The sequence below is a fragment of the Leptosomus discolor genome, chromosome 8 (genome assembly GCF_034619465.1).
Source record: "Leptosomus discolor isolate bLepDis1 chromosome 8, bLepDis1.hap2, whole genome shotgun sequence".
NCBI lineage: Eukaryota > Metazoa > Chordata > Aves > Leptosomiformes > Leptosomidae > Leptosomus > Leptosomus discolor.
In genome coordinates, this window is record NC_141398.1 from 46,319,961 (window position 1) to 46,342,988 (window position 23,028).

At 43.7% G+C, this 23,028-nt stretch overlaps 1 protein-coding gene across 1 annotated transcript in view; it reads left to right on the forward strand.

Moving 5' to 3' along the window:
* ZNF423 (zinc finger protein 423) overlaps positions 1-22,753 on the forward strand; it is a 164,739-nt gene extending 141,986 nt beyond the window's left edge. The window contains exons 5-7 of the mRNA XM_086468823.1: positions 573-704; positions 2,315-2,430; positions 22,307-22,753. Coding sequence (XP_086324949.1) covers positions 573-704; positions 2,315-2,430; positions 22,307-22,753 — 695 coding nt within the window. The remainder of the gene's footprint in view (positions 1-572; positions 705-2,314; positions 2,431-22,306) is intronic.
* Positions 22,754-23,028: the final 275 nt, after the last annotated feature.

Genomic DNA, 23,028 nt, shown 5'->3' on the forward strand with positions numbered 1-23,028 from the left:
TTTGAAACGACATTTAAATACCTTCAATGGTCTCTCTTCACCTTGGAAGAAGCCAAGAGATATAAAATTAAGGATGATACTCTGCTCTGGGCTCCTGCTATTCTCCAGTACTTTCTTCCTCTCCTGTGTGTTTGCAGTGTAGTCTGAGGTGAAGATGGCATTTCAGGCCGCTTTCAGTGATGTTGGTTGAAATCATACTATTAAATTCATTTTAAATGCTGTTTGACTATTTAGTAATCTATACCCAGAGCAGGGATGTTCTCCCTTTGTGGCAGGATGCGAGGTGGAGCGGTGCAGTGTTGTCTCGAGCCTGGGAGCAGGCGCGTGGGTTCCCAGCGGGTTGATCGCAGCGCTGCTAAAAATCAACGCCCCTAAATGTGACGGGGGGCTGTACACCTGCCCGCCCCGCGCGAGCGGCTCGGCCCGCTTTTCTGATGAGGCCGGAGCTGCGGCAGTGTCTGCGGGTCCTTGAAGTCGTGCGCGCCGGCACAGGCGTTTCTCGACGACTGCTGCTGCATCCCCGACGCTAATCTGCTGTGTCACTAACAAGTTGTATCATTTGAACCTTGCAGAGGAAGGCATCAATCATGAGTGCAAGCTGTGTAACCAGATGTTTGACTCTCCGGCAAAGCTCCTGTGTCACCTGATTGAGCACAGCTTTGAGGGGATGGGAGGCACATTCAAATGCCCTGTTTGTTTCACAGGTAAGACAAGGAGGCCAAGACAAGCCTCAGCGTGCATGGCTTGATCCAGAAATGACACTCGGGGGATTTGTAAAATACTGTTTTCCTTTCCTTGAGAAAAAGAAATCCTGTGCTTGGAAATGTTCAAAATATCATCTGTCTGAAACTGGGGCTTGCTCCAAAGAGCAGCACTGTGGCATTTGACACCGAGCAGCAGTGCTGCATGTGGCAGGCTCTGCACCGCCCCCCCCCCCCCCCCCAATTCTAGATTATACCCTGTGGCTCGCAGGCACGATGCATTTCCAAGTGCAGGACTTGCAAGGTATGGACCTGCTCTTGCAAGCCCTTGTTCACCTGAGCAAGGACCCTTTAAAGGCTAGGTAGCTCGTAGTCCACTCACGGTGGTGAGGCTCATGTGAGTAAAGGTTTGGTAAGACCAAAGTGTACAACTGTATAGTTTTGCCAGTTGGTCTCTCAGAGGTTTCTTTAAGCCCAGTGTTCTCGTGGTGGCACATTTCTAACTCCTGTCTCAGGGCCTGCTAGGTATGCCTTCGCTGTAGTTAATTTTAAGCTGTCTCATCAGTGCAAATGATCTTGGGTGATCTTGCTATTAAAGGATCTGCGGGATGCATGTTAAAGGCTGCCTTTTATACTCTCTTCAAAACAGTAGTTAACATCTGCATTTCCAAAGTGCTTGAGAGTTGAGGATCACATAGGTGTGACTGTGGACCTGTTGTCAGTAAAGAGGCATGGCAGCACCTGCAATGCCTTTGACTTTGGTGGGAGTAAGGTGAACCCATGCTCCTTAGGGTTTGGCCCACAATTTGAGAACCTGCTTTTTGTGTGAGCTTGGAGTTAATTTATCCTTTCCTGAAATGTACTGTAAAATAAGTCTTTGAGTGCCTGTGTTTAATTCTGCTGAAGAAGCTATTTTCACATACTGATGATCATTCATATAAAATGAGACTAAAATTAAATGAGATATATTTTTAGCCGGCTAAAGCCTGCGGTTCAGTATGTTTCACTTCCAAATTTCATGTGATAAAGTCAGAATAATTGTTGATTCAAAGTCATAATGCAGATGCTGTGATATTTGTGATGTTAAATCATAATTTTATTTTTTTTTTTTTTTTTAATACTGAATGGACAACCCATTTAAAATGTCTAAAAATTGTGACCAGCCTGCCCTTTCAGATTCATATGTCTGCCATAAATGCTGTTCTGGGCCACGTGTCTTCCAAACCAGCCATCAAGGCTTCTCCTGGCCCAGTTGTCCTGCATTAAAAATGCATCCCATGCACCTGCCATGGGCCCAGGGCTCCCTGCAGGAGCAGTGACGTCCTCTCTTTGGTCTGATGATTGAGTTCTTCCAGTTACCCGTGGACAGTGTTAGCTTTATGTGAAATATCAAAAATCAGTGCAGGATTTAGAGTCTGTTAGAAGTAAGCTGACTGTCAGCCTGGAGACTCTAAATTGACTACTTGTAAGGAAATTCTGCTGAACCGACTGTATCGGCACTTCTCTGGCAGATATCCTTGGACTTTTCAGAGTCTTCACAGTTGTAGAAGTGCAGTTCAAGACGAGATGCCTTATACGAAGCAATCTTAACTAATTGCACTATTTTGTTTCAGTTTTTGTACAGGCAAACAAACTGCAGCAGCACATCTTTGCAGTCCATGGGCAGGAAGATAAAATTTATGACTGTTCCCAGTGTCCACAGAAGTTCTTCTTTCAAACAGAGCTTCAGGTATGTTTACAACAGGCATAAAAGCAAAGCTAAAGCTTTTGATTTCTCTGTGCAACCGTCACCCTTGTGCAGCATTTAGAAAAGGTGCATACCCTTGGTATGGTCTCTTCTGCTCTTAAACAGTCTCCTCTCAGTCTCTTCCTGCCTCCCCAGATGCTATCAGGAGAAAGAGGTCTCTGAGCATGGCTGGAATAAATAAATAAGACAAGACAGATATCATGATTCTTTATGAGTATTTCTCTTGACAGTAGTGTTGCTACATCCTGACATGTCTACGTCAAACACCTTGTAAATAATTTCTTTTTCTCTATTAATAATTTAGGGACTGATTAACATACAAAGACTAAGCAAATGGTAGCTGCCCCCTCCCCTTCCTCACTGTTAAGTCAGAAGTAAAGGAATTTTCCCTACCGAGATATGAGAGGAAAGCGTGGGTGCAGCTCAACACAACCCTTAATTAGAGGCTCCACCAAGGCACTAGCACGTTAACAAGCTGCAGTTTCTGCAAACCAGGTGTTACATACCAGTTTCCCTGGCAGCACTGGGGGGCCACAGCCACAGCAGTTTTAGCCTCCGTGAAGCTGCTCTGGGAGCCCTGGCCCCAGAGGCCACCTTGGAGCCATGCTGGTGAGGCTGGGGTGTAAATCACACTGAAACCTTTGGTGCTAAACCCACGTAGATGCTGAAACCTCCATAGCATGTGTGCCAAATACCTCATGGGGAATGGACCACTGCAGCCTGCCCTGGCCTTTCTGAACTGAGCTTCTGAAGAGCTCGCAGGAAGGAGCCTGCCCTGGCCGTCGTCCTGAGGCATATCTTACCTGTGTAGCACGGCCACCAAAATAGTGCTACCGTCCCCTGGCAAATGCAGTCTTTTAATAGAATGCTACAGTATGCCTCATTTAAATCTATTAGCTTTGTAAACCATGATTTACTTAAACTTTGGAGGGTTTTTATTTATCTTGCTGAATTCCCAAGCTGCTGCCTCTTGTGTCGTGCTGTCATGCTGTGGAAGGATGGTTGATCTTTTCACTTTGTTGATTTTATTTTTTTTTCTCCCAGGGGACTCTCTTCTTTCCCTTGTTCTAGCAACCTGATTTGCATAAGTGTACAAAAGTTTTAACTATACCTTGTTAATATTTTAATAAAGTCAGCAGATTTTGGGTTTGTGTGTTCTCACTATGAACGTTTTATGAAGGCAACAGTGGTTTGCAAAGCTGGCTCTGATTTTTCCTCCCATTTTTCCTCTAAAGTGGTGTTTGGTCAAAATGCCAGCACAATTAAAATGGGCACGCTGGCTTCCTAGGTCACTGCATTAACCTTTAAAATCAGATGGTCAAATAAAGAGAAGCGTGTTAAATTATAGTCTTAACAGTGGCCCATTTTTTGCAATTAACAATTTTAATTACAGAGTTTTTCAATTCTGCAGTGTTGTGCATTGCAAAATTGCTGCAAATAGCAGCTTTAATCAGATAAATTATAATTGTAATTTTCCAGTTTTATGCAGGATTTGTGTGCACTTAAAATTTCTGTGCTCATAATAATTACACAAGTAGTTTTGAATGGTGTTGGCTGAACCAAAGTTCAATACTTAGCTGCACAGTTTTAGTCTTTATTTCAGCAGTGACTCAGAAATGTGTGTTTACTTGATGCCAGGGATTTTACTAATCCAAATACCTGAGCCAAGGAGGACACAAAATATGTGTGTATATCAGTTAGAAATGTTCAAGGCTTTTGAACCGGTCTGCCTTGCCATGATTATCTCATCAGTTTCTGATGTGTAAGTGGCCTGCTCCAGGTTCCTCAACTGTTGGTTATATTTTTGAAGAGTAATGAAGATTTAGTATTATTTTAGTGAACCAGTTGTTCAGCTGCTAGTTAGGGTTAAAGCTGCATAAACCTTCCAGTCCTTTAACCGTGCCATTCTTCTTATGTGGGCAAATCACCATCCATCAACGGGTTCCGCTTGATGAATTTGACTTTTCAGTTCTGATCTTGCTTTCCCACTGGCATAAAATAACTAGTGTCAAAATCTGAACCTACACTTTGTTTTACCTCTTTGAAATTTTAAGTGAAACCACTGAAAATACTTTAAAAAAAATTTTACATTCAACTATTTCAAGAAGAAATTCAGAGTGCGGTCCTTACAGAAAAGCAAGGAATGTCAAGAAAATGACAGGCAGCACAGGGAAAAGGTAACTTTTAGAGATGTCATGGAGTGGCATGAATTAGCACTGCTAACTTCTGAACATTTCTTTACACAGTTAGGGGAAACACCAAGTAAGCCCAGAAGGGCACGCGTATGCCATGTGAAGAGAAACGTTGCCACTGTAAACGTATTTTTAGTGGTTGGTGCAAATACTGCTTCAGCAGCGTAATGCTCTGGAAGCAATCAAACCCCCCTCACATTTCTGAACTAGTAGTTGTATTTTAATATAGGTTTATGCTTTGAAGTTTACACCATCTGATGGAGCTGTAAAACCAAGGCTTAAGAAAGCTCCAAGGCACTGAGCTCATTTTATAAACAGTGGAAATTCTGGTATGAGTCTGGAGCGATGAGTCAGTGAGGTTACCTTGATGATATTGCCAGAAGAAAAAGAAAGCAGAATGTTATTTAACTGCTTACATTATCTCATTGGAAATAAGGAAAGAAAACATGGTAAGGTTAAGTATGAAACACAAAGGAAACAGTATGTGTGATAACCCCATGTACCCTTAGGACAGAAGAGGAAAGGCTGGCAGCTCCGTGTTTTTCACATCCTCAGCCTGTAAGATTGACAGCTATGAATATGATGAAAATCTCCTGGAAAAAAGTAAATTTATAGCTAATGTGTAGAACATCAAGGCTATGGCATTTCATTGTCCCTGCTGAAAGAAGTGTAGAGGGGGAGGTTTGGGGGGTTCCTCACATGTAGGGCAGAAGGAGCCCCTTCAAACAGAGCCCTGGCTCTAGGCGCCATGTCAAGAGCTGCCAGCCACCACCAGTGTGCCCGCTTCTCACAGGCAGCTGGAGCCACAGCAGCACACAGGGCATTCAGACGTGGGAGATGAGCTAGCTCTTTGACAACTGAAATTTTGGTCTTCACTATTCAAAACGTAGCAGGGAGCCTTGCCAACACCAAAGATGGGTCAGAAATTATGACACGTAATGGGTGCTGAGAGATATATTTGTGGTGTGATGCACAGCAGGGAAAGATACCTCTTCAGGTGCTTGCATTGACAATTACATTAAAGAAATTGTGACTGAACAGAGATTTTCAGAGGAAACTTAAGGAGGATTTTCACACGCACTGTTGTACTCTTTTGCCACACTGCTTTTTCCAAGGAGCCATCACATAACCAATGAAGTATTTGTATTTAAAGGATTAATTCCTGCTGTTTGCTTGTGTACTGTTAATCATACTGTTTCCTCCTAAATGATTACAATCGATGAAAACTAAGGCAAGGGATATAATAAACAATGCGCAAATAATCCAGGTACCAAGGGAGCAGGGTACCTGCCAGGTCTTTCCTAGCACAGGTGTTCAGGTGTTTTATTGCCTGCTATGAATAAAGAGCTTTCTTTTCTGTTCAGATTTGGAGATATGTCAAACCACTAAATTAAGGGAGCTTCACTGGAGGAATTTGCTGTCATTTTAAGTGCCCAGTTTCTTTAAACGTACACATATCGAAAGGAGAGTGGCTACTATGGCTCATTGGCTAACACTGTGGTCTGTCTCCTTCCTCATTTTATTTTATGTGAAAAGCTGGCAATTTTCATATATCCATAAACAGGCATGAACTGCTGCACAGAAATTGTACTCATTATATTAATAATGATTTACCATGAACATCCTCCAGGGGCTTGATTTGGTCCACATCAAAGTCCTTGGGATTCTTTCTGCTGATTACAGCAGATCAAGCCCTAAGCAGGTTTTCTTTTTTTAAGTCAGCTTTTAATGTCAGCTCAATGTTAGATGTGTTTCCTATAGAGGGTCGCATCCTGCCCGGGTGAGGGGAGCACCACAGTGAGCCACTGCATTTTCTGATGTGGCCCAATGGGGGACATTAAGATGCTGCTCTGTGCTGTGGTGGCGTCCCTGGGAGTGGGGCAATGAGAAGCAACATCTCCAACTGCTCATGCCAGTGGTCCTTGGGGCCAGCTGGGTACAACAGTGTCCCCTGAAGGATGTGGGCAGAACGAGAGCCTCTTGGCTTGTATGTGACCCACCTGCACCCAGGCGAGTCTACAGGGCTACATCTAAGAGCTCAGTTTACCATCAATGGTCAGGGCACTGAAAAAAGACTTAAGCAATTTTGGGTCTCTACCCAGCTGTTCAAAATCTTTTTTTAATGTCTCCCAGCTCCTACTTGAAAAATGGGCTTTACCTGCTTCCTGGGGGTACAAGAAAGCTTACTTAAATAGGAGTAAAATTTTTCTTCCAAGCCGCCCTGTATGCTTGCAACACTCTGAAATACCTCAGTGCTTCTGGGCTCCGGTGTCCATACAGTCAGTGAGAGAAAAGCAGATCTATGGTATTTTGATGAAACTGGAGAAAATATTTTTCCTTTGGGAAGAGTGTGGATGGCAGGACAAATGGGACCTGAAACATGGCTTTATCTCAAGGCAGAACTTTCACTTAATGTAACTTTTGCTGTATTTCATAACTTGTATATGAATTAGATGTTAAACACCAGGAGCTTCTTGCTGGAAACAAACCACAAGCTCTTGCTACGTTTCATATGAAGCACCCACAAAATCATGTGTAGAATTAATTTTCTGCAAGTAAAGTCCATTTTTTCTTTTAAACAGAATTTATATCTTTGCATTTTGGTTGTTGATAAGCTCTTAAGAATGTGTTACCTATCTTTCCTTTTTTTTTTTTTTTTAATGTTAGTCCTCTTTTAAAATCCTGAAAATGACTTAGTCAGTTATCCTAGCAGATTTGGCTAGTATTTCTTAAAAAATGTTGCTATGGTGCTTGGAGTATTGTTAAATTTTAATTATTAGTAGTTACAAAGCTAATAAATTACAAGAATACCGAAATCTATTCCAGCCATATTGCTGGGTTTCATTCAGACGCAGTTAGATAATTATAACTAACAATAATTAAAAATTAAAAGTGCTGTAGGCACATACCCATCATGTTGAGTCTGTCTGCCTGAATGTTCTTTATGGACTGCAAACCCACAAGTTTTATCTCTGATCTGTTGTCACAGTGGGGAAGAGTATTACCTATTAGGTCTCTAGTTTTCAGTAAGTATGTTTAAATTCAGCAGAAGAGGAATATATGGCTGTTTAAAAATTTGGGGTTAGGAACAGTGTCTCATAAGAACCAAAGCTAAGAAATGCCATCGCAGACTATGTGGGGCTGTCGCTGAGCTCTGCAGCAGCTGCCGTTGAGGTGCTACATGGGTGATGCTGGAGGTTTCCTGGGCCTGACATCCACAGAGGTTAATGCTGTATGTAAGAGCAAGGGCTGTTTGTGCTCATGCACCTCTGTATGATTTGTCAGCATCTTCTTCCCTAGCACAAAATGAGGTAGCATTTCCTGCCTCTGGGGCTGGGGATGCTGTTGGAACAGCCACATAATCTGGACTGCATGGCCTTTTTGTGTGGCCACTTCTGTTGAAATAGAGGATGGTACAGAAATCTTGAATTGCTCTGTGTTTGACATAGTGGCAAGGTGTAGCATTTTTTCATTTGGAAAGATGATTCTGATCAATATATTGCTGCATCTTTATCATCCCTGCAGTCTCTTCAGTGAGACTCAGAAAGAGCTCTCAAGTCTGCAAAGACTCACCTGAGATGAAGTTTGGAAATGTCTGGCACTGGAGTAGCGTGTCCCATAACAGAAATTAATTTCTTACACCATTAATACCATTCTGTGGCTGGCCCTGGCTAACAAAGTGTATGCAACTTCACATTAACATGTGCAGAGAACCCAGAAGCGATGCAGAGCAGGGGAAAAAAAGAAGGGAGCCAGGTGAAAGGCATCGTTTCAGTCATTAATGCACTTAAGCGCACCCAAGTGTCAACATGTGTGATCAAGTGTAAGGAGGCATGTCGTTCCAATGTGGCAGTGCTGGCACACAGAAGGGGCTTCCTACAGCAGAGATGGCACTTGGATCCGGTGCTCAGGCTGCCCAGCTAAACCCGTCGTTGCCTGTCATCTATGCCCTAGGGCAAGGGTCCAACCAACTTTTGCGTAGGCACCATGCCATCCCAACAGATGGGCAGGAGTGTAAGCCGCCAAGAGACAATGTATATGCATCAATTGTGTTTATTGAAAGCACGATTCCTAGCTGGAAATGTCCAAATGTCTATTTATTCTGAGATAAGATGCCTTTAGTTAATGGATATGGAAATGCAGCCCAGTTTTGAACTAATTACTTTATATATATTATGAAACATAATGCAGACATGCAAATATAAGATGCACTGGTTATGGGGAGCCCAGTTAAAGGTCTGTCATGACACAGAGTCCCTCCTAAAATTGACTCAGAGTGCCAAGGTACTACTTGCCTCTAAGTACCAGAGACCAAGTTTCTAAGAGCTGCACATAACGATACAAATCACTGGTGCGATATATAATGATATGCAAGGAGCCAGCCTTTTACACTTGCAGGTTTTCCTTTGCACACAGATGTCTAAGCTCACCTCTTAGTGGTGGAAACCTTTTTTACTTGTGTGGTTAAATGAGGGTGATATGCTAATCCAGACCAAAGCTAGACCAGTTTACACATCTCACTGACGAGGTTTGTTTTCCATGTGACAGAAAGAGAGAAAAATCATACGGTATGCTTTTATAATTGCCAACATTGTTGCTCACCAAAAAGAGTAATTTATGGAAGCATCCAGAGAGGAGTCTGCATGCACAGATTAAAGGGTGTTTCCTTCCCTTACTTGTTAGCTTTATTCAATTAAGACTGTTTCGAAGACTGTTTCGTGTTCTTGAAAGATGTGCTTTAAAGACCCTTCTGAATATACAGTTTGGTATTCATAAACATCCAGGCATAGTATACGTAAACAAATAAAGCAGGAATGTTTTACTTCCAGATACATTAATGTATTCCCATCTTCTTGGAAGCACAGCACACGGGCTGTGTTAAACATCCATCCTTGACCAAAAGGAGGAAGCACAGGAGAAGAAATGAGGAATGGATTTTCTTTCGGAAAGACCAGATTGCACTCTCTGGTCTGGCAATAACAATTACTAATGACATTTAGAGAGAAATTAAGGATGAGAAATGCAAGTTGGCATTTCAGCAGTGCCAGTCAGTAACATTGCATCAGAGCTCACAGGAGAGATGAGAAAAAGTTTAGGGATGGAAAATTAATTTTGTTATGTCAACAATTAACAAATACCTTTTCTTCATTCTTTTCCACGCTATCACAAATTACCACTGTGATAGTATTTAGCAGCTCCTCAGGTGAATTAAATAGCACTTTGAAATCCTTATTTCTGGAGTCAAACACACACGTTTGTGTTTTGCTCTGTTTTATTGAACAATGACTGATAGAAAGAGGTTCAAACCAACCAGGGAGGGGGAAAATGAGCTCTTGAATGTGTGGTAGCAGGAATATTCTGCGTGGCTTCTCTCTGTAGATCTCTGTATTTTTTTGTAGCCCTAAATGAATTAAGCTTACCAGTGCTTTTTCTGTGGTTTTTCCTGCTTTACAAATTCAGTAAGGCAGAGGTTGAACAATATACTCAGATCCATGCAGGAAAATTTTGGGGAGCCAGATGTAAAGCCCTGGAGGACTTAGACCTTTTATTCAGAAGTCCTTCATATGTTCACGAGGTGAAATTCCTGTCACCATAGGAAGGTGGTAAGAAGCCCTGTTTCCTGCTACTCTGCGTAGAGCCACAGAGCAAAAGGGCCATAAGCTGTAGGTCTGTGAGTATGGCCGTCAGCACAGCTGGCTGTGCAGGGATGGTGTCCACAGGGTACCACTTCTTGGTCCTACCACGCTTGGCAGCACATGCCTTTCTAAGCATGACATAGTCCTTAAGATAGAAACAGAACATTTGTGTAATATGTAGGCAAATAAAATATTTTTTTTCTTTTCTCTCCAAAAAGTCTTGTCACAATTTTTCTTTGCTGGTGGGAAGACATCTCTAATACAGCCCCTTTGATTTTCTTCTGCTGTAGTAGCTGCTGTGGAACATAGTTTGGGGTCTGAGCACAGATTAGCTCCATTTCCTCCTGTAAGTGTCGCTAGCATCCAAAGCAACGAATTTCATTTTTCAAAGGAAGAGGGATGCTGCACTGGAAAGGGCAGAGCATAAGCATTATTTAAGGAAAATAGTGGAGCTTGATCAGTCTCTGTTTTAAAGAGCTCATCGAAGGTGGTGTACTGCATCCTTTTAAAAGTTAGGTCTCTTCATTTGCTGTCTGCTAGAGCAAAACAGGGATGCTTGTCCAGACATAACAGTATATGCCTGAGTGTTTTCACAAGAAATGTCTAGATCATTAAATATAATAGGTCTCAGCTGCAGTTTTGATCACTGAAGCATGCACACAATTCATCACAGCAAATTAGGTACGTCTTTGTAACTTATCTTTCTGCAATTTCCTGGCACTTTTAGAGAGCTGAAACTTATATTGTATGTGCTGCAGAAACCATTTCCGATAAAATATTCTGTGTTTATTGTTGGAGAACAAGGATTCACTAATAACAAAAACATGGAGCAGTGTATGTTTCTGCTCCGGCATCTTGCAGAACCAGCAGTAGTACCAGCAGAGATCCCCAGCCACATTCATTATTTATATATTTTAGTGAATTTCTTGTCTGCAGTAAAAGAGATATAAGCTTCAACAGCAGACTGTTTGTGCCAAATTCTATCCTACAGCCCATTCAGGAAACCTGAGGCAGCCGTGGTTCTCAGTCATTACACAGCCCGTTTATCTGATTGGAGTTTTGTCCTCTCTGCCTTGCCGAAATGTTGCTTGTTCTTTAAAAGCTTAGTTTGACCTTTGGAAAGAAAAGGCAGTTGCTATTTTTTTTTTTTTTTCTTAGAGAGAACCTGAACCTACTTAAATGGAAATTGGCATTCAAAAGCAGCACAGTTATTGAAAAGCATCTACTTTATTACTAGAAGAGAACAGACGCTAGTGGGCTCGAAAATTACATTTCAGTGGATTCATCAGTTTCAGTCACTAGTTAGTCTGAGAACAGATGGATATATTTGTAACAGTTAACATGGATTTATACCCTGGATTTTTACGTTTGCCTTAAGAGCACTGCTATCTTCGCTGCCGACTAGAACGGTTTGGAGATGTATTTTATTTGTTTTATTTTTCTGAAAGAGAATATGGTTGTTTCTAATTGCAGTGATTTCTTACATCATAGAAAGCGCCTCAGTTTTCAGAAATGTGAAAGATATATAGGTACTGTGTAAGGAAAATGTTGTAAAAGAATCGGCTGCTGCAGAAAAAATAAACATCTCAGCCTAAACCTAGATAAACCCCCATGGACTCAGAAAATCATTTTCAATAACCAGATATTTTTAACTCTGTGTATGAAGGTAGTAATCATGGTCGCCTGTATTTGCATCTAGGGTCTGCCACAGTCTAATTGCTTGTCTTTTCCCTCCCCCACACCCCACACACCCCTCCCCTGCTGGGCCCCGAAATTTAAGGCTACTGGTTAACAGAGCAACGCATTAAGCACTCCATCTCCACAACAGAAAGAAATACTGCCCTAGCCTCTACCATGTGGCATCTTTAGGTTTCAGGGATTTCGTTTAAATCTGAAATTTATGTCCAGGGGAAATAAATTATTAGATTGTAAAAGCAGCTGGGGAGGGAGTAAATATAGTCTCTTTTGTCCTCTATATCATTTCACCAGGAAGATAATAAATGTGTGGCAAGTGTCTTGTGTTTCCTCAGTCGTACAAATGTTGTGTGTGTGTTGTATTTCAGACGTGAAGCCTGAACTCCAGACAGGAAATCCTGGAGTGATGCTGTACTGCTGTTGCCTACTGCTGTAGTGCTGGCAGAGCCCCCATCACTATTACCGTTAGAAAGAATTTGAACAATAGTTTCATGAAGAAATTTAAAAGGCCTTGGGTGTGCCTCTGGTTTGCTGAGGAAGAGACTTAGGGTGTAATCCCAGGGTTTATCTCCTCAGCCAGGGAAAGGCATTGGGAGCAGCAGTTCCAGCCCTGGCTGCTGGAGTGAGCTGAGGACAGGGGTCCTGCCCCATGGCCTGATCTCGAGGGCCAGTTTTCCCAGGGTGATTTTAAAGAGCATGAGGGAGACTCCTGCTAATTCTTCACTGCCTTACATGTTCTCCTTGCTCTCCAAGGTCAGATACATGGAGCAAGTGTGATGAGTGGTCAGGAAAAATGGGGCCTGATAAGAATGAAAGGAGAAGGAATAGTTAGAAAGTCATCTGGTAACTTGCCTTTCTGCACCTGGGCTTGCGTGTAGGACTGTCATTGCCTGCACCTCCGTACTCTTTTTGGGAAGGTTGTTGGTATTTTCAGCCCAGCCTACTTTCAGGGACCTGAAAACAGCCTGGAACAGCCTTGCTGCATGCTCTTTCTGAAGTTGCTTTCAGAGAAGTATATTCAGTCATGTACTAATTTGTGTGTAATTAGTGCTTTGCTTTAACATCATATTTTGAGAGTAGTTTTATATCTACCTTTGACCAGAGGGGAAAGGAAGAAAGATAAAATAATTTAAAATATAGCTCGTTTCCGGATCGTGCCCATTCTCCGGTTTCTGCTTATATTAAACAAAAATGGGATGGGGATGTTTGATGCACAGGCTGGGTGTGCATGTGCAGTGACCCGACTTGTGCAGTAACTGCTAATGGATGGATTGCTAATGCTTTCTTCTTTCTTCACGTCTCATGTTAATAGAATAACTTACAAGATACTAAACGGCGTATGCTTAATGAGGTGGTGGGGCTTTGTTGGAAAAATCTAGATGATAGAGGTAAGACCGCACATGCTGATGGGATCAGTGTAGAGAAAGCTCATGGCTTTGTGTAAGGTCAGCTTGGGTTCAGCGAGGCTCCATCACCCCAACCCTGCCTGAGCTGGCCCAGATTTGGCAGCTGCAGTCCTGAGCTTAACTCAGCCGTGCTTGAGCTGATTCGCTGCAGAGCATCTTGTGTGTCCTCTGTGCCATGTCCTGGGCAGGCGGTCTGGACATCCTGAGGTCGCTTCCGCGCAGAGCACATCCCCAGAACTGAATTGCCTCATCTTTGCACCACGCAGAAACGGCCAGAGCACTGCCCGCACTGTGCCAGCCCTGGGGGAGAGCTCCTGCCTGACCACCGAGCCTCCTCATTTGTTTCTGTTGCACAGTTAAACCCGAATAAATTGCCATGGGCATCGAGGTTTGACTGTGTATAGCGTATCTGTCATCGGTGCATTACATTACTGGGTCTGCAAAAGGAGTAGAGAGGAGGTTTAGAACATATTTACTTCTGAAAAATCCGTCCTCCTTTGGGGCTGACACATGCTCTTAGTCTTCGCGTGAAATCACAATTGTTTAAAATGTAGCACCTTGCTGTTTAGAAGGCAGATTTTCCTGAGATCAGCGACACTGTTGTAATGGAGTAGCACTGCTTGGAAAATCCCCGTTTTTAACAGTTACAGTTGTTTCACACACATACCACAGCAATGTTGCCTTGTTATTTTGTCTTGTGATCTCTTGGAGGAGACGGCTCATGTTTGCGATATTTTGGCCCCCCTTTTACCTATGGGAACAAATCCTCCTTGGCACTTTCACACTACTAGCTCCTCTGGGGTTAATTCCTCGAGGCAGTGGGCAGTGGGCTAAGCGCAATCCTGTCTGCAGATTTCTGATCTGCTGGTGGCATGTACACCAATGGGGCGGCATGTAAAGTACTTCTATAAACTGTGGCCTTGCTATTTTATAGCATTGGAGGGGTTTTATGCCCCTTTTGAAATTAGAAACCAGCAATAACAACCTTTACGTCCAAGGCAACAGGTCACTGACCAGCCATTTTGTCAGCCCGAGCAGTATGTGAGCGCCTTGTGACAGGAATATTTATCTGCCTTTAAGAAAAATGTATCCATAACGCAAGGCAATACAATTTGTCAGATCAGGATTCCATTAGAGGGAATTTTACTTCAGTTGCTGCATTTTAAAAGAATTACTGATAGAAGGACTGTGATGTGCTGTAGCCTTGCTGCGGGTAGGCACAGCTTGTGTGAAGTCCAGCTTTCTGCACTTGCTTATTTGGTCCAAGGAACGTGGTTCAGCTGCAACTCCTATCATTCAATGGAGGATGTTGCCTAAGTGAAGAGTGCAAGATATGCCCCTGCTAATGTTTGCAGTAAAATCTCAGTTAAGGCTGAAACTGTTATACCTGGTCCTTAACACCGGGAATAACTAACTGGTGCAGAAAAAGAAGCTACAAAACCCCAGATGGTGTTCAGTGACCCTTGCCATACCACAGAACGGCAGAGCAAGTTAAGGAGCCAGTTTTAGGTTCAACTTTGAATTTCCTGGCTTTTGTTGGGTTGTATTCCCATGGAAACGGTCACTCAGTGAAGCTTTTGACTACACATTTTGACTGGTGACTGCTAAAGGTGCTATGTAAAGCATTTCCCTTTTGCTCTAAGTATTTTTTGAGAAAAAGAGTGTGAGAGGATGCCATCCTGGTCCTATAATAAAGACCCAATCAAGAAATCATTTAGTGTTTATAGAAGAGTCACAAAGGGTACCATAATGATGATGCCAGCCCTCACAGAAATGAATAATTAACTGGCTTCTGCAATGTGATTTACCTTAGACCAAGGAGGGATTAATGAGATATGCTTCAGATAGGCTTCAAATAAATCAACAAATCATGGTTTTGAGAGGAATACCGAAGAAGGATTCCTGGAAAATGGTTTTCCTCTTGCAAATGATTTTGAAACATCATTGCTTCCCTAAGTAGAACCCATAAGTAGATAAAAACAGGTCAGCACTGGGTCGTGCATTGAAGTTTTTGGTGTAGCATGGGCAAAGGAGTACACCTGTGGGCAGTAGATGCTTTCTCTGATTACCGTGTGGCTTAGATTTGCAAATGGACTGGAAGTGAGGCGTTTCGTTCATTAGGGCAGCTTTGGAGGGTTACTTCGAATGTGGGTGAAGGGCGCATGCATGCTGCTGCATGCCAGGTGGGTGACCATGTCCGTGGAGGCACAGGAGTGGCCATGGCCCGGAGCACCAGGGCACCTGCGGGACCAGCTCCTCAGAAAAACACGGGCTGACCTAGCCCGAGGTTAAAGCACCAAGTGTTCAAGTGTTGTCAGTAGAGCAGCATGCTGGGATCCTGCAAGCCCTTTTCTGCTCTCAGGATCAGCAATGGCTCTGGGATCCAGTCAGAGAGAAACGGTGGGGCTGAGGGAGGAGTGGAGGAATTCTAAAAATATTCTGGTTTTATGCACTTCTGACAACAGCAATTAATTTTGTCCCTCTCCCTTTACATTTAGGAAGTGTAAGGTTCTTCCCTCAGCTTATATTGATCTTGTGCATGGCATACTGTAGACTACAAGTCACAAGGATGCTGATAAATTTGCATTTCTGAGTGAAATTCTCAGGAGCGTGCAGTCCCTCAGGACAGGTATTATTAGCTCCCTGGTTTCATTGGGTGCCTCAGTGAATCATGGTGTGTTTACGGCTAGTTTCTCTAACAGAAGACTCCGGTTATCTCTTAATAATGTATTCTCCTGCGGTTTTTATTTCCAAAGTGCTGTGGTAAGGAGATTTTCCCAAAGGCTTCAGTTTGCTTTTGTGCTTCAGCATTTTACCCAGTGTTTTTGGAAGACATGTATAGACTTTTCGGTGAGGCATTTAATCGAATATGAGAGGCTATGCCAGGCTTAGGCTCGCATTTAGAGTTCACTTGTAATAGGCTCACCTTGGTTTATTCTGAGCTTTTAGAGAAGAATAGAAAGAGATGGCAGGTCTACAAGACTGATGATACAGAATTATTAGTCTCAAGTGGAAAGGGGAAAGCATGTTAGGTGAGTTGTCAAAGTCTGATTAGGACTAAGCAACCTGAATTAGAAGAGAAATTAAATTCATAAATCATCTAAAAAATCCTGAGCTGATGTGAGAAAAGGCGGGTGCTGGGAAAAACAATTCTTAAGAAAGGTATTTGTATAAAAAGGTCATTTATCAAACCCAGAATAACACAGAAATGCCTCTCAAAATTCAAGAATACATTAAAATTAACAGAAGCCATGTAAAGTATAGAGATAAAACTGAGCAATATATTGTTGGGATGATGCAGCATGGCAGCAGAGCACACAGCCCCTGGAGTGCGGAACAAAGGCAGGCAGCGGGGCGGAGGGTGATTCTGGGTCTGCCTGGGTTTTACAGACCAAGGTCTGGGCAGTTGCATTTCAATATAGAAACATGCCAGCCACAGAAAAAGATTTACAAAAAAAAAGAGGCAGACAGCATTTAGTCAGTCACGTGTAGAGCAGCTTTTTTTCCCTGTAAATATTTTACGAGTTCTGAATCTTCCCATCAACTCCAGACCAGGTGCCAGGTCCTGGTCGGTGGAGGAGCCGGGCAGGTTTCTGGGGGTGGCTCGGGGTGTCCCTGGCTGAGCAGGCACCGAGGGGGCTGCTCAGCCTCCCCAGCAGGTACAGAAACCCCGGGGGTGCCAGGGCCAGCTCTGTCCTGGCACAGACAAGTATTTCTGTGTCCCAGTACCAGTGAAAGGTGCATTTGGTCCCGGAGTAATCAAGTATGTGCAAGCATCAGAGTAACTCCGATGCAGATATTTTCATTGGAAAACAGGGAACTTCGCTTTTCAGCTGACAGCAAACCTCCAGGCGTGTTTTCTTAGACACTCAAAGTGATTTTTATTTTTTTTCTTGGTTCAATAACTTGTAAAGGACAGCTTCCTAACTGCATTTGTTGAAGTGCCATCTCAAAGTGTGCTGACATGGGGACTGACTGGCGCATGGCAAGTTATCAGATGCTCAGAGATGAAGGAAGCAGTAACACAGGCAGCCGTTTCCTTTCACAAAGGATGTGCCACCTTTCGTTTGCCTCTACCTCCATTTCAAGGGATTCTTCAAATAAAAAAGGGACATGTGAACCTGTCTTGCCTGACAATTTTTTTTTATTGAGTACCATGATAACTTGGAGTTCACTTGTTACAAGCATTTTATGTAGTGGGTGAAATACCAGGGGAAAGGAAAGAACTAATGCTGTATTTCCTGAAGAACGATGATGTAAACATATAAATGTCACTGGGTAAGAGTTACCTGAAACAACTGGAAGGGCAATTAACACCTGGTTTTATGGGAAGCATTGGTTACCACTATCAGTTTTAATGAAGTGTATTAACTAAATTGTGTTCTGAGTATTCATTCAGCCCTGTTTATGGCACACTCTTGAGTACATTTACTGTTTGTCAGAAGTGCAAACTAGTGAACATATGAGGCTTTAAGACAGGCCATCTGTTAGTCTTAGACCCTTGGATAATTGTCAAACAGTTCTAAAAATAAGCACATACAAACTGCAAGGGGGTGCAAAGGTGATTTTTCTTTAGAGTCTCACAGCAAAGGGAAAGTAGCAACCAGAAATTAAAAATAAAAATAAACAGGTTTATCATGTAAAGCAAGCTTGCTCTCCTTTTCTCCCTTTCTCTCTCCCTTCCCTCCTTTCAGTGTGCTGCTTTTTTTTAAAAAAAAAAAATCAGTTTTTTCCTCTTGCTCTTCTGGGTCATGGCATCCCTTGAATGCCTCTCCAGTTTAGGATTAGAGCAGCACCAATTTAAGGCTCACAGCTTTCTGTAGAGAGCATAATCTCCGATGGCTAAAGCAAGGGTCATCTTGTGTCCTCTGCCTAAAGTAATCCCTTTATAAAGTCAAGGCATAAAGATTTTCATCTTTATGGATTGCTTTTAGAGGGAAATATTACCTGTGCACATATGTGTGTGTGTGCTTATGGATATATGATGAGGAATAAAGGCTGAGAGATTTTTGGACCAGTTTGAATTCAAAAGATGCAAAACATTGTTTGAACAAAGAATGCTGCAGATGGTATTTCGTAAATATTTAGACACTCTAACTTCTGTTGGTAGCAGTTTGGAGGTTTTGTTTTGTCTTTTTTTATACACATGTTCAAATGTGAGACCTGAACCATTGCTTCCAGACAAGGCCTGAATCTGAGGTTTAGTTTTGTCTGGCAAGCTGTGTGTGTTGACAGTCAGTGGAGGGATCGCTTCTCTTGTTCCCCCCAGCCCCACTCTGTAAGGGGCAAAGGAGAGAGAATGGGGAGGAGGGGGCACAGCCCCCAGGGGTCCCCAGCCAAGACCCTGATCCCTGGGCTTGGAGCCGGACAGGGCCTGAAGGGGTTGTGGGAACCTGGACAGGGAGGTGGGGAGCAGCAGGGAGAGAAACTACCTGGGCTCTTGCCTGGGTCTGGAGGACCCCCTGCACCTTGGGCAAAACACAGGGATTAATAGGAATTGGTGTCACAAGATCAGACAGCTGTGTTCATCCATCAGCTCCAGGGTTGGTGTTTCCAGTCTAGAACTGGTGTTTTCAGTCGGGTGGTTTTGCGGGGCCACAGCAACCGCAGTGCTCCCAGGCACTGAGCCGAGTGGCAGCCAGGGGGGCACTGGCTGAGCCGCCTGGGCTCTGGAGAAACAACATGCAGGCAGCAAGTACTGTGTGCGTCCTCTCCCAAACACCCGGCGTGCTCATGTGCACAGGTCACCCAATGGCTATCCACTGGTTGGCTGTTTGTGGCATGAATCTATTACCTCCGTAATTCCTATTGAAATGATTTGAGAAATGGTTTCTGTTTATTTTAATGGCATGTGCATGGGGAGAGAGAGGCTTTATAACCTTTCATCAGAGTCACAGTCTCTGTGTAACACTGCAGAAGGCTTATGAATTTCACTTGAGGGTGGTGGACATCATCAGCCTTGTGCCATTTCTTAACCTCTCTACAACACATGGTCTTTTAGGTGTATATGCTCATGCACGCAGATAGTGTACCTCTGAATGGCTGGTACAAAATACCTAAATACATAACAGATGCACAATGGCACTATAGACTGGATGTATTATGGCCCCAAACCATTATCACACCCCTCGCAGTTGCGTTTTATTTTTTTCACCTGCTCCTGTGTAGTACACCTGTGACTTGTTGGCAGAGAACATTGTTGCAGTGTGGGAGACTCCCAGCTTGACTGCCTGGCTTGGAGCTTTGCTCCATCATGTGCTGTTTTTTTGTGTGTGTTTTTTCTCTCGATCTTTATATAGCTTGTAAGAGTTCTTTGAACTGCAGTAAGTGATCGTCTTTCAAGCCTGATGCTTTCCTTCTTGACACAGTGCTCTGAAAATGGAGATTGTCATGCCAGTGTTTTCATAATAATGCATGTAGAAAAACAGAGAAATATTCATTGTAGATGTCCTGCACAAATGGCTTGATCCGCATCCAGAGGGCAGGCAGGGGGTGTCCCCAGGGAAGATCTGGAAAGCAATCAGTATCTACACGGACAACAATCAACCATTCTTTGAAGTCTTTTTATTTCCTGCAAAACCCATCGCCCAGTTCCTTGGTCACAGACGCTTCCACAAATGGTTCATTTGGGGATTGTGCAGCCAGTAGAAAATTCCACTTAAACACTGCGACAGCCCCGAGGCTCGGGGTAGTTGCATTTTTCCCACTGACCTGGCTAACAGAATAGCTATCCATTTTGCATGATTATTAAGAAAAGAAAAGAAGAAATTTTCCAACCTTGTCCTATAAATAAGCTGTGACTTACTTGATCTTGACAGGTGACTTAGTGCTGCTGTAGAGTTTTCCAGCTGCAATAATGTCTCAGAATGATGTATTCAGTGGGGTATCAGCTGTGAGCCATGCGTAAACCAGGGGGCCTAACAGGAGCTGTGAAGAACCATTTTTACTGTTCAGCTTCCAAATTATGTCCTGCCTCCTGCCAGCCCCCAGATGCATACGTGTATGGATGGCCTTGTGAGCAGGCAGGCATGTGCAAATACACACACGAGCATGCCTGGAGAGGCTTCATTTTTGTGGCTGTTCTCTTTTCCTTTGGAAATCACCATTAAGATTTTTTTTTAACTATGACTTCCAGAGTTGAAAAATCACCCCTGAGCTCCTGCTAGAAAGGTGGGTGAAGTTTCCTTAGGCTACCTGGGTAGAAGCATTCCTGTAGCATCGCACATTTCAAAATGCTCGCTCCCTTCTGGCCTTTATGGTTTCATTCTGCCACCTGGAACAGCCCAGTGTAGCATCGGGGTGAAAGCTGTTTCTGCTAAGGCACGGGGCATTCTCAATGCCACGATTTATTTATTTTTCAATTGCTCTGAAAGTCTGGCCAGCCAGGGGAAGTTTCTTCATGGGCACACACAGAGGTGCCTAATAAAGTTGTTTGATAAAGCATGCGTCAAATATGCAAAACACACATGTGAGAGAAGAGACGTAAGCACTGAACATCGGACACTTCCTGGCATCTGCAAAGCACAGTTCCAATCAGCTACACACGCACGGGGCAGAGGGAGTAGAAGCAAGGAGATAAGACCATGACAGTTGCTAGTGATAGGAGACAGGTTGCCAGGCTTTTTTTTTCGAAAGCCTGTTTGGTCTGAAAGATGTTCCAATAGGTGAAACCTTTACTGGTTGCAGAGGGTATGGACAGGCTTTCATGGGTCTTCTGAATACGCACCAGTGGTGGGTGTGCAGTATTTGCACATGCAGGAACCTGGTGGTCGGGTGTTCACCAGCACTCGGGCGTGCAGGAGTTGCGTGTTTGTGCACATGGATTGTGCCGGATCTTCTCTCTGGAAGGCAGGGGGAGGTTCCGGCGCGCGCAGGCTCTTGTGTCCGTGGGCATTGCAGGTATGTTCGTGAGGTCCTGTATGAAATGCAGCTCTGTTTATTAACTGCTTGATCTGGGGACTAGTCAGCATATTGATTGCCAGGAATGCATGCAAAGGGAATAAATGGTACATTCCCAAGATATTAACACAAAATCAAGATTTGCATATTAAAAATGTATGTTTGTGGGGTTTTTTAAACCGATAGACCTATGGCACGGCTGGTTTCTCAGCTCCTACCTGACTCAGCTCTGAATGGCTGCAGGATTTTAGTATAATCTGTTTGTTTCTTTGTGTAAACTCTGCTCACAAACCCACTATATTCATTGTATTAGGAGTGTTCAGAACATATTATTAACCTATGTTTGAGGAGGGAGGGCTCACAATGAAAGCTTCATTATCAGATTTAGAGCCACATACCATTCCTTTATTGACCTGCCTGGTGTAATCAATGCAGCAGCCACACAAGTTTGAAATCATGTTCCCTGACTGTAGACTGTGCATCATGCATCTAGTGCTGATTGTGCATTATCTTTTAAATGACACTGCCTAAACAAGTATGGATTTGTCTACCACAAATAGCCCTTCTTTCGATTTGAAGACGGTAAACCTTTTGCTTTTTTAATTGATATTCAGGATGACCTAAAAATAGAACTGTAATGAAGTGCACAAGAAACGGCCATTGTTAAAATGCTGAGGAGTGTGTCTGAGCACAGAGCAGCCTGTGTGTTCTTTCACATTTTTGTGCTTTCCCAGTTAGTTTTAGCGGACAAGCATCTTGTGAGTGCTGCCATTGTGTTTGTAGGGCTCCATCCATCCTCTTCCACAAAGTCATTATTTGACTTGAGAATAACATCCAGCGCTGGAAAGGTCATTCCCTCTTAAGGCTGGGAAAATTGCCATGTGCAGCAAAGTAAAAAGCCACTGGATTTTATGTTTGGTGATGTTAAATTGTGTAAAAGCAAAGTAGTTGCAATGGTCCATTCACTGGACGCTTTATTCCCTGATAAGCTTTCCACGGGACTTCTGCTTTTTGATTTGGAAACATTCAGCGTCACAGACTGGGGCGTGCTCAGAGGGCTAGTGTTACGCCAACCAAGGCACAGTTATTTTGCGATTTCACCAGCCGACTGTACTTCGTGTCACAAGGCGCCCCTGCGCGGGCCGCAGCCCCGGCGGCGCTGCCGCCCCCTGGCGCGCCGGGGCCGGACCGGTGCTGCGCGGAGCTTCCCCGCAGCGCGCCCGCCCGCCGGTGCCGCAGCCGACTGCTGCCGTGGCTGGGGAACTCAGCAGCGCTTCTGACACCTGGTGGTCACTTTTTGGGAGCGCACAGTCCAGAAATGCTCCTGCCCGCAAACGGGGTCACCGCCGCGTGGCCCCGCGCGTCGCGGGCGCCCGTTAGCGCTTTCCACCGGCGGGTTTCGTCAGGGACGCGTCGCCCCTGGGTAACGCGGCGGGTCATTCCTTTTCCCGATCAAGATGAACTGTGGATAGTGTAGAAGGACCAGATGATTTATGAAAAGTTAAACTATCTTACTTTATTTTAAAGCTCTGTCGTTGTAAATAAACAATCAGATTCAAAATTCATTCCGTGTTTAAAAACTTATTGTTCAAGCTGGCGGACTTGCCTGGCTCTGTTATTAGGCAGATGGAGACTAGTAAAATTGCCTCGGCTTGAAATAATGCAAATGGATTTTTGTATTTGGGGATGCTGGGGACCAGCTCAAGAAAAGCTCACCATGAGGCATATCTCTAGTTGCTCAGACAGTTGAAC